This window comes from Cavenderia fasciculata, assembly GCF_000203815.1.
Source record: "Cavenderia fasciculata unplaced genomic scaffold Scf_ET2XIPL01COFD4-5, whole genome shotgun sequence".
Classification (NCBI taxonomy): domain Eukaryota; phylum Evosea; class Eumycetozoa; order Acytosteliales; family Cavenderiaceae; genus Cavenderia; species Cavenderia fasciculata.
Genome location: NW_004457695.1, coordinates 2555797 through 2568810, shown reverse-complemented (window position 1 = coordinate 2568810; position 13014 = coordinate 2555797). Strand labels below are relative to the sequence as shown.

The 13014-nt window shown below is 35.3% G+C and overlaps 2 protein-coding genes across 2 annotated transcripts; both read left to right on the top strand.

The window, feature by feature from the left end:
- Positions 1-487: 487 nt before the first annotated feature.
- vilA (villin) lies at positions 488-5893 on the top strand (the record flags this gene model as incomplete). Its single annotated transcript, XM_004356025.1, has 3 exons — positions 488-659; positions 747-1484; positions 1839-5893. The coding sequence occupies 3 exons, from the start codon at positions 488-490 to the stop codon at positions 5891-5893; spliced, it is 4965 nt and encodes a 1654-aa protein (XP_004356078.1).
- A 1028-nt stretch (positions 5894-6921) lies between these two features.
- On the top strand, positions 6922-11727 carry med24 (putative mediator complex subunit 24; the record flags this gene model as incomplete). The annotated part of the gene is made up of 1 exon (XM_004356024.1): positions 6922-11727. One exon carries the CDS (start codon positions 6922-6924, stop codon positions 11725-11727), a length of 4806 nt encoding a protein of 1601 aa, XP_004356077.1.
- Between the last annotated feature and the right edge of the window lie 1287 nt (positions 11728-13014).

Below are 13014 nucleotides of genomic sequence, written 5' to 3'. Positions count from 1 at the left end.
AACAATCAATCTAACTATCTACAATTTCGTGTGATTGTTAATTTTAAATTAAACTTTTAAACAAAGAGAGAGAGAGATAGATAGGGAGACAAGCTATCTTTTTTTTTTTAAATATTGATCAATCCTAATTATTTATCAGTCGGTCGTCACAGTAGTGACCAGATGATTGGATTGAATCGTTTCGTTGTAAATTATTTGTAAATTGTAAATCTTTTAAAATATCACAATCAAAACACATACACATACTTTAAAATCAATCAATCAATTAATTTATAATATCAATATTAATATTTATTTCTTTTTTATTTAGATTTTAATTTCATTATTAAAATTATAAATTCAATCAACAAAAACAACAACAACAACAACAACAACAACTTGTAGTATTATTTAAATTATTTATTATTATTTTTATTTCTATTTATTTTGGTTAAAATATCAACCAACCATAACAACAACTATTCATATTTAATTCATATTTAAAAAGATGGAATATAAAACTTTGGAAAAATCCATCGTAAGGGATAGCAAAGTTAGAAATGTATTCCATAAATCATGTAAAAAGGAATTATTTTATACAAATCTCAAGGTCAATAGTAGTGCCGAGGAATTACTCAAATCATCTAAATCCTTGTTTGCATATCCAACCATGATTGGTGGTAAATATATATATATATCAAAAAAAAAGAAAAGAGAATTGCAACTCATTCATTTTTTTTTCCCTTTTATTTTTTATTTTATTTTAGGAGGATCATGTTTATGTATAAGTAAATTAACTTCATATGGAAAAGCACCAGATAATGCGTTTCATATAAAGGCACATCCAGACCCGATAACATGCTTTGAATTCAGTCCATTCAACGAACGAGTGTTGGCGACTGGCAGCAGAGACTGTTCGATTAAATTGTGGAGTTTGGGTGACGAGGATGGCGAGGATGTTATTGCAAGCCGGCCGTTTATACAGGACCCTTTGATCACACTACCGCGTCAATCAAAGAGGATCACGGGTGTCTATTTCCACCCGTCCGTCGACAGTCTGTTTGTGAGTGCGTCGGCCGAGTTTGCAGTCGATTTGTGGGACCTTGGCAAGGGCGAGGCCAGTGTGCTGCAAAAGGCAACTGGCGCCACCGACAATATCCTCTCGCTGGCGTGGAACACTTGGTCAGGCGGAAACATGTTTGCAACATCGTCGCGTGACAAAAAGATGCGGTTGTACGACCCGCGTCACTCGGGTCTACCTGTGCGCGAGGTTGTGACACATGAGGGTGCGCAAGGGTTCAAGTTGGCGTGGGCCGACAGCGGCGGCATCGACATGCTGTGCACGGTCGGCGCCAACAAGAGTGCGCAACGCCAGCTGTTTTTGTGGGACCCGCGTCAGATGGGCCAGGCACTCAACATTGTCAACGTGACGACCGACTCGAGTGTGCTCACACCCTACTATGACTTTGGCACCAATATCCTGTACTTGGGAGGCAAGGGAGACGGTATATACTACTACGAACTCGACCGCACCAACGCGCATCTCCTCGGCAAGGCGACGTTTGGCAACAACACACAGAGTGCCATCTCGCTGCTGCCCAAGCAGGTGTGCGACGTCACCATCTGCGAGATTGACCGGTTCCTGCGACTCACCAACAACACGGTCGAGATGGTCTCGTTTATGGTGCCGCGCAAGTCCCAGCTCTTCCAAGAGGACATCTTCCCGGCTGCTCCATCGGGCGACCCAACCACCGACGTGGGTCTCTGGTGGAGCGACCGCGACAAATCCGGTGACTTGATCAAAGTCGTCCCGCAAACATCGTCCATGCAACCTGACGGGCTCAAATCAATCTATGAAGTGTCGGAAGAAGAAGGTGGCAAGAACAAGCAAAAGGACAAGCTCGACCAATTGGCTGGTGCACTCAAAGACAGCACTATGATTGGTGGGAATACTGCCGCCGCCTCGGAGGGTGTGCTTGGGGAGGGTGGGTTCCTGACCGAAGGTGACATCAAGCAAGAGATTGAAGGATGGTTGTTCAACACATACCATCCACGCTACCTCAAGATTATCAAGGATCGTGTATACTGTTTTTTAAATGAAGAGGCTGCTCAATCACTCTGGGACTTTTCAGTTGCCAATATCAAGTATGTTGATATTTATGACAACGAAACCACCGGCAGCAACAGTCCCAGCAACAATGAATGGTCACTACGTTTCAACATCATTCATAATAACCTCAAAGAGTACAAGATGGAGTGTTCATCGGTCGAGCACCGTGACGCTTGGATCGCATCAATCAACGCACACCGAGAAATGAAAAAAGAAGAAGAACAACAAAAATTACAACAACAAGAACAACAAAAGATTCAACAACAACAACAACTATCCAATACTGTCAACAAGGACCTATCACCAACTTTGGCAGATTTCCATATTGTCAATCAGTCACCAACAGTACCATCCCCAGCATCCATTTCAAAGGGTCAGTCTGATCAAGGATCAGGAGTATTTGCAGTCCCCAATCTACCAGCATCAGCCACTACTCCAAGTGGAACAGGTACAATTGGTAGAAAATCACATAGTTTATTGGCAAGAAATCCATCGTATACATCACTTAAATTGTCTGGTGGAATGGCACCTCCTCCATCAACTACTCCAACCAGCGAGTCATCATCATCTAGTAGTTCAAGTTCAACCTTTTTATCAACCAATTCAGCATTACCAGCATTTGGATCAGCTGCATCAATTCAATTGGTTCAAAATTCAAATCAACCACAACCACCACAACAACAACAATCAACCAATAATACGACGAATACGTCAGGACAAACAATAATAATTAAATTGGGAGATATTATAATTGAAGGATCATTATTTGAATTGGTACCAGGATTAATTTGGAATTCAAATGTTGAGAAATGGTATATAGTGTCGGAAGGAATGCTGTACTCTTACAAAACCAAACAATTGGCAAGAACAGGTGACCCTCTTGAAACGATTCATTTGGAAAAGGCATTGTCTGTACACAAGACCAAAGATATATTCAAGATTCAAGGCTTTAGTTTCCAGTTGACTACACCTAATCGTATCATCCATCTTTTGGCAAAGAATAAAGATGAGATGAAATCTTGGATATCAGTACTCAGACAAAATCTAAAGAGTTCAGGTGAGAGTAAGCCAACCACCTCCTCCAGCTCTACATCATCTTCAAGACCAAGTTCATTAAATAATTCATCTGGAATGCCACCACTTCCTCCTGGTGCACTAAAGGATCAACAACAATTAGATGGAGCTGATCAACCATTAAATGACGACGGAGAAAACAATCAAGGTGGTGAAGAAGAAGTTGAAGAAGAAGAGGAAATGTTGGAAGGTATGATTTCAAGAAAGTTGAATGGTATCTTTTCAATGTGGGGTAATGTCTATATGAGCCTTTTGGCAGAAGACTTGTTCATCTCTAAAAACAAGATGGCAACCACCCCAGAGATGCGTATCCAACTATCGTCAGTTTCACAGATCAAGAAACTGTCACCAACTGAATTCTCGCTCTTTGATAGTGCTGGCGCGGTCGTATGTAACTTTAGAACATTGACACCCCCCACTGAAGAGTTTGATGATTGTCAACGTTGGTTTGAAGGTTTGGAAGCTGCCCGTAAACGATCAATCGATGTCATCAAAATGTTTGGATTGTCTGAAAGAGATGAATCATTGGCAGGATCATTCTCATCACCAAGTAGTAGTGCTAGCAACTTGTTGTCTTCAGAGACGGATAATGGGTTAGATAGCAAGTATTGGGATTTGACAGCACTAAAGAATGGAAAGTTAAAGATGTTGATTCAAATCAAGGGCAAGAGAAAGATCCGTGCCGTCATGACCAAGTTGTCGCCAGAGTCACTCAACACTAACAATTCGTTTGTTTTGGATGCCGGCCCGCGTATTTTCGTTTGGGCAGGTGCCAAGAGCTCGCGTGTTAACCGTGCCAAGGCACTGGATTTGGCCAACCGTATCAGACAAAAGGAGCGTGGTGGCAAGTCAACTTTGATCCAGCTGGACGAGGGCCGTGATGACAGCGACGACTTTTGGTTTATTCTTGGGGGTCGTGACAAGTTTGTCATGTCGGGTGCGACACGTAACGCCGTCACTCCAGAGGAGCAGGACAGCCAGTCTGTGCGTATGGCCATTTACCGTATCGGTATTGACTCAAAGAAGAACTCGTTGCGTGCACGTCTCGCCTGGGAGGGGTCTGACTGGCGTCTCCCCAACAAAGAGTTGTTGCACACCAAGTATGTGTATGTGGTCGATTGTCCAACCGAGATCTACGTCTGGATCGGTAAAGAGTCGGCTGCCACACAGCGAAGAATGGGGTCCAAGGTAGCACTTGCTCTGCTCGCGCAAAAGGACCGCGCTGACTGGGTGCGTGTCACACGTCTCACCGAGTTTGGTGAGAACAACCTGTTCAAGGAGAAGTTTGCCAACTATCCAGGCATGCTGCCTATCAGCACGACCAAGCAAGAGACCAAGAGCCACATTGCCACGACCAAGGCCGAGCACAAGCCCGAGGTACTCGTCGCCCGTCTCCAAGCATCCGTCGACTATGTCGGACGCGAGAAGATCTTTACCGGCACGCTCACCGACGCCGTCGACCAGGTGTGCGAGGGTAACGGACACGTCAAGGTGTGGAAAATCAACGACTTTGAAAAGATCGAGCATCCACTCGGCCTCTATGGCCAGTTCTTTGCCGGCGACTCGTATATTGTGCTCTACACATACATGGTCAACAACAAAGAGGCACACGTCATCTACTACTACCTCGGCCGTGACAGTACAATCAACGATAAGGGCACATCGGCCTATTTAACCGTCGAGTTACACGAGAGCCTCAGCGGTGCCTGCGTGCAAGTCCGTGTCGTCCAAAACAAAGAGAGTCGCAACTTTTTAAATATATTCCGTGGCAAGATGCTTGTTCATACTGGCAAGTACTCGCAGTTTGATCGTGCAGACACTGCAGTCTACGAGGTGCGTGGTATCGACGCTGTTGACTCTCGAGCTGTCCAAGTTGACACGTCGGCCCGTGTACTCAACTCACAACACGTGTTTATTGTGTCAAGTCCAGCAACAAAGACCGTCTACCAGTGGAATGGTGCCAACTCTCTGCAAACTGAAAAGGATGCAGCTGCCAGTATCATCCAAAAGCAGTTGTTCAAAGACAAAGACTACTCTGATCATCAATTAATAGTAGTTGAGCAGGGTAATGAGAGTGATGCATTTTGGACGTGTCTAAAGTCAACTGCAGAGGTTGGAGTTACTCAATACCACCGTGATACCAACTCCTTGGCCAATGCAGCAGCAGCTAGATTATTTGTATGTTCCAACTCATCAGGTATCAATGAGATATTGGAAGAGGGACCATTCAATCAGGATGATTTAGAGATTGGTAATGTTGGTATTCTCGATGCACGTCATACTATCTACTTGTGGCTTGGTACAAGAGCACCACATAGAACCAAGAAATGTGCAATGGAGAGTGTCATTGCATTGTGTAAACAATCTAAATTGGGACATACCGAACAAACGCCAATCGTCATTGTCGAGCCTTACCACGAACCACTCGAATTCCGTAGTTACTTTAGAGCATGGATTATCAATGCCAGCAAGTATCCAAAGAGTAAATTACCCTTCTTGGAAAAGGCAGCCATCCCAGTTCAAAGCGTACTCAAAGACTATCTCAAAGAGATCTACACCTATGAAGAGTTGTTGGCCGACCCACTTCCAGCAGGTATCGATGGTTCCAAACTCGAGTGTTATTTACCAGACGACGAATTTGTTAAAATCTTCCAAATGTCAAGACAAGAGTGGGAAAAGATTCCAGGTTGGAGACGTGAAAATATAAAGAGATCTGTTTATCTTTATTAATTAATAAGAGAGAGAGAGCGTCATTCATTATATATATAATATATAATATATAATATATTTATTAATAACATATTACAATATGTGTATATATTTTTAATAATAATAATAAATTAATATTAATTAGATTTTTGTATTTTATTTAGATTTTGAAAATAGATAGTTTGTTTATGTTTTTTTTCTAGAGTTTACTTGTTGATTGAACATCTCTTTCTCAAAGATTGTAGTAGTAGTAGCAGTAGTATTGAATGATTGAATCAATCATCAATAACCTAGTGCATCATCACTTCTTCTCTTTGGCATCAACAAGCAATCATGACAGCACACACTATCCTGCTGCAGCTTAGTGCAGCACTCGTTAGAGTTTGTGTGTCAGTGTGTCAGTGTGCGGCAGACAGCCAATGAACATCAAATTTAATTGGGTGTGTTAATTGCATTCCCTTTTTAGTCAAACTCGTTTAAGACGACAGACAGACTGTGAGACATGAAACCCCCCACCACCCACAGAGTCATCATCATCATCCAGCAATGAAAATTAATTATGAGCATCAGATATATATAAACCCCCACTACCCACACACTACCTAATATTAAAAATATTTAAATAATATTACCTAGTATTTCTTGGTATACCCTAACCAACCTAACCAACCTGCTCTCTCTCTCTCATACTCTATATATTATCACTGATCATCCATTTTATTTCTTTTATGAAACTTGTTTCAAAAATCGTATGATATACAGATAATAATAGTGTCCTACTATTATCTCTCTCTCTTTCTTTCTCTCCCTCTCTTTTACCTTCTCTATACTATATCCAACTCAAACTCTTAAACTTTAATTAACCACTTCTCTTTCTCTTATTTTTTACTTTTCTACTTACCCATCTATCTATAGTCTTATAGCAACACAATCATTACTACTACCTATCAACAAACTAAAATCATTTATTTTAAATTCATTATCCAATCATGAACCCATTAATTATCATCTTTATTTTGTGCATCGTTATATCATCTGTTTTTGCCAATATGTCTTGCAACAACCAATATGTCTTTGTCAACGACACCAACTCATTGTCATCATCTTTTTCATTGTTCGACCATGTTGAACAACAATCAAATATCATCCAAAATAAAAATATTTCTTTGTCTATGATGATGCAGCCATCATCCGTTTCATTGTCATCTTTTAATCATTTTGAACACCCAATCATTCTTAACAAAAACAAAAACAACAAAAACAACACCAACTACAATAATAATAATAGCAATAATAATAACGATATCGATTCATCTATTTCACAAACCCAATTTGATTCAAATCATATTGTTTCTCAATGTCATTTACCATCAAACCATACTTTTATTCCTATCTATACCAACAAAAATAAAAATAATAATAAGTTATCTTTTAATGATTTGTCCCAATCCCATTTCCAGTTACCATTAAATCACTCAACCAACAACCATATTATTTTCTATGGCGACAAAGAGGAGGAGGAAGAGTATGTTCAATTGAACAGCAACAACACAATCTCATGTTTCAACCATGTCGAACATCAATTAATTTTTATCAACTATCCATTGCCAATTAGTAGTTTTCCATCGTTTTCACACAATATTCACTTTAACTCAAGCCATGTTTTGTTTATCTCAAATCATTCAACAACCAAAAACCATATTATTTTAGAGGAGGAGGAGGAGGACTTCAACAGCAGTCCAATTTCAATCTCCTGTTTCAATGTTAACCATCAATCAAATCTCATCTTAGAGGAGGAGGAGGAGTCTGTTCAGTTGAACAGAAACAGTGCAATCTCATTTTCATATTTCAACCAATCAATTCCCTTAGATAATAATAATAATAATATTTCATTCTTCAATGACCATCAATCATCGATTCCATGTTTTAAATCTAGTGATTTTTTAACTCATTCAACAACCAACAACCTCATTCTTTTAGACAAGGAGGAGGAGTTTGTTCAATTGAACAAAAGCAGCATAAACATCATAAATTCATTAACATGTTTAGACAATGTTAAACATCAATCAATTCCAATTAGTAATCAATCAAATAATAATAATAACTATTTTTCATTAATTCATTCATCATCATTGATTTCACCTATTCCATTTTCATCTGATTATTTTAACTCTTCAAACACTTCCACATCATCATCATCATCATCAACATTATATTTATTATCAAATACAATTAATTCAACAAGATCAAATACAAGCCCATTTTCAAGATACTCCAGCAACATCTCAAGAATAGAAAACAACAACAACGCGGTAACAAGCTCTGACAATTTAAAGCATTCTACTGATTCCTCTTCTTTTATTTTTATAGTTACCAAAGTTGCCAACAATTATTTTGATTCTCTCAACTGTTTCGGAACCAATCATTCAAATCATACAACAATACAACAACAGCCATCATCATCATCATCACCAATCAATCATGATACAATCCTCACCACAATACACACTCACAAATCAACTCACAATCAATATTCACAAATCACTCCACCATCTTCAAATAATAATAATAATAACAACAAAAATAATACCAATGAATCAACCTCACTTATTCACTCATTATACATGTACATTCCATTTAATTCAAGTGATGATGTTTCATCCAATTGTCAATCATCACCATTACTCTTTAATCATTCAACAACCAACCATTTTCTTTTAGCAGAAGAGGAGGAGCAGAATGAGGAATCATTTCAATTAAACAACAACAACAACCACACAATCACAATCTCATTGTTCAACCATGTTGAACATCAATCAATTCATAATAATAATAATAGTATTTCTTTCCATCAATCAACCATTTTATTTTATAATTCAAGTGATACTCAATGTCAATCAAATCATCCATTCATTCCTGACAACAATAATAATTATTTATTTTTTAATTCATCCATGTCAATTCCTTTTAATTTTCAATTACCATTAAATCACTCAACAACCGACAACCACATTCTTTTAGATGTTCAATCGAACAGCAACAAAACAACAAATTCAATCTCATTTTTCGATCATCAACCAATCATTTCCATCAATAATAATAATAATAATAATAATAATATTTCATTCTTCTATGGCCATCAATTATCGATTCCATGTTTTAATTCAAGTAATATTTTAACTCATTGCCAATCAAACAATCTCACAATCCTCACCAATCCATCCACTCTCCACATTCATCTCCAATCGATCCACAATCCTCAAACCATTGGACAATCTTCTAATAATAATAACAATAACAAAAATACAAATACAAATAATAATAATAGCAATAACATCACAACAACAAATAATAATAATAATAACAACGACAATTATTCCTCTTCCACAGACAGACAACCCATTCATTGTTCACCAACAAATAATAATAATAATATTACAATCTTTTCCAATCACTTCAATCCACAGCCATTAAATAATACAAACAATAATAACATTATATTAAAAAATACAAACAACAACAACAACAACACCAACAACAACTCATCATCATCATCATTCTCATGCTTCAACTATGTTGAAACATTCATCTCAACCAACAAACAAACAAAAAATATTAATAATAATTATAACAACTATAACAACAACAATAATAATAATAATAATAACAACAATAAAAACAATAATAGCAACAAAAATACAAATAACAACAACAATAACACAAGATCACCAAATAATAATAATAATAACAACAACAATTATTCCTCTTCCACATACAGACAACCCCTTCGTTGTTCACCAACCTCCAATAATAATCGTAATAATATTACAATCTTTTCCAATCACTTCAATTCACAGTCATTAAATAATACAAATAATACAAACAACAACAACAACAACACCAACTCATCATCATCATCATTCTCATGCTTCAACCATGTTGAAACAATCATCTCAACCAACATTAATAACAATAACTACATTAAATTAAAAAATACTAATAGCAACACCAACTCATCATCATCATTCTCATGCTTCAACTATGTTGAAACAATCATCTCAACCAACAACCAATCAAAAAAAATTAATAATAATAACAACAATAATAACAACAATAATAACAAAAATACAAAAACAAATAACAACAACAATAACACAAGACCAACAAATAATAATAACAACAATTATTCCTCTAACATAGACACATTAAACAATCCAACAACGACAATCTCAATGTGTCCAATATCAATGACAAGACCATTTTCAAGACACTCCAACGTTTCAAGATTACAAAACAACGCGGTAACAAGTTCTGACAATTTAAAGCATTTTATTGATTCCTCTGTTATTATTTTTATTAGATACCAAAGTTGCCAACAATTTATTTTGTATTCTCTCAACTGTTTCGGAACCAATCATTCAAACCATACAACAATACAACAACAACAATCATCATCACCAATCAATCATACATTCCTCACCACAATACACACTCACAAACCAACTCACAATCAATATTCACAAATCACTCCACCATCTTCAAATAATAACAATAATTTATCTTTTAATTCATCCACAATGTCAATTCCTTTTAATTTAAATGTTTTGTCTGAATCTCATTTTCAATTACCATTAAACTCTAGTGATGTTTTGTTTCATTATCAATCACCAAATCATTCAATAACCACCAACAATATTAATTTAGATCAGGAGGAAGAGGAGTTTGTTCAATTGAACAGCAACAGTAGCAGCACAAAATCATTAACATATTACTTAGCCCATGTTAAAAACCAATCAATTCTTAATAGTAATCAATCAAATAATAATAATAATAATTATTCATTAATTCATTCATCATCCATTTCACCCAATCATTTCAACTCATCCACATCATCAAACACATCATATATACCAAATATAAGCAATTCAACAAGCTCAATCGCAAGCCCATTTAAATCAAGACACTCCAACATTTCAAGATTAAAAAACAACTCAGTAACAAATAACAATATTAAACACATTAAATTAAAAAATACAAATAACAACAATAATAATAATAATAATAACTATGCCAACACCAACTCATCATCATCATCATCATCATCATCATTCTCATGCTTCAACCATGTTGAAACATTCATTTCGACCAACAATCAACAAAAAATATTAATATTAATTATAACATCACACAATAATAATAATAACAATAATAATAATAATAACAAAAATAATAACAAAAACAATAATAATAACAACAACAATTATCCCTCTTCCATAGACATACAAAGCCCTCATTGTTCACCAACAAATAATTATAGCATTTCATTTACAACAAATATTAATAATCATAAAATCACAACAAACAATAATAATACAAACAATAATCAAAAAACAAAAAATAATCCAACAAACTATAATAATCCAAATAATAATAATACAAACAATAATCAAGCAAACAATAATAATATAAACAATACAAATAATAACATAAAAAATAATAATAACAAGAATACATTTTATAATAACAACTTAAATATTAATAATAATATTAATAATAATAACAATAACAATAACAATATATTATATATGTCACAATCCAACTCTTCCTCCTTTTTTACCTCTTCAATGTACATGCAACCCCCTCATTGTTCACCAACAAAGATTAACATTACAATTACAACAAAGAATAATCATAATAACATTACAATCTTTACCAATCACTCCAATCCACACCCCTTATTCACCAATCAATCATTCATTCATCACCAATCCTCTAGTCAGTCGCCCGTCCCAAATCCAGTGATCAAGAGTACCAGTTTCCAAGCAACAATCACCACCATTCGTAGACCAACATAATTAACTCTGTATCAAATGTTGATAATTAAAATTAATTTTACTGACTCTTTTTCTTTTTAGAGGTACAATAATCATCATTCTCTTCAACGCTTTTGGTAATAACAACATCTTAATAATACAATAACTAATAATATTAATAATAATAATAATATTACATAATAATAATAATAATAATAATAATAATAATAATAATAATACAACAATAATAATTACAACCAACAACAATAACTAATAATATTAATAATAATTACAACAACAATAACAACAACCAATTACAATCCTCTTCTTTTCTAAAAAAAAGATATTCAATTACTTTTACCCAAGTGGTTTCCCTCTCTTCCTACTCTTTTCTTTTTATACATTTTCCGTTGCCGTCGTCCGTGTCCAGTCCATCGTCCATGTCCAGTCCATCATCGTCCATCCATGTTCCACGTTTCCCTAGGCTTTATACCCCAAAAAAGATATTCGATTACTTTTACCCAAGTGGTTTCCTTTACAAAAAGATATTAAATTACTTCACCCAGAGGGTTTCCCAGGTTCGCCCCCGTGTAAGTCGATTTTCTTCGCATTGGGGGGCTTTTTTTTTTTTTTGGACTGTTCCCATGGTCTAAACAACCATGGGAACAACCAAAACTATATTTATCTATTTATTTCTTTTCTTTATTTCTCTCTTTTTTCCCTCTCTTTTTTATTTTTTATTTATTTATTTATTCTTATACCCTCCAAATGAATATTATTTTTCTGACAAATTTAAAATTAATTCATCAGAATTGTAATTATTATTTGTAACAAATATTTATGACACTACAACTGTAGCAATATGTTTCTTTATAAAGGTGTGCATCCAAAGATGGTTTATGGGTTTGTAAATTAAATTTATTCAAATTAAAACTTTTAAAATAAAAATAAAATAAAAAAGCAACCACACCACTTCACCATCTCTGACTTTTTGATCAGACCATTTATTATTTTATTTTTCTTGTATTTATAATTATTCATCACTTGTTAATAAGGATGTACATCATATCAATATATATTCATTCATATGTATATTATCTATCGATAGAGATAGATATACTAGTTGATGCAATATGATATGTCAGTATTGGAATGGATTGATCAAGATAAATTCCATAAAGACAAAGTATTAATATAAATTTATATTATTTTAAATATATATTTTAGAGGAATCAGCAATGTACTATATAGTTGATACATGAAAGATAATCGATGGTGGATCGTAGAGAGTGGTCCTCCTCTGTCTGCCATCTATCCACCATCTACCAT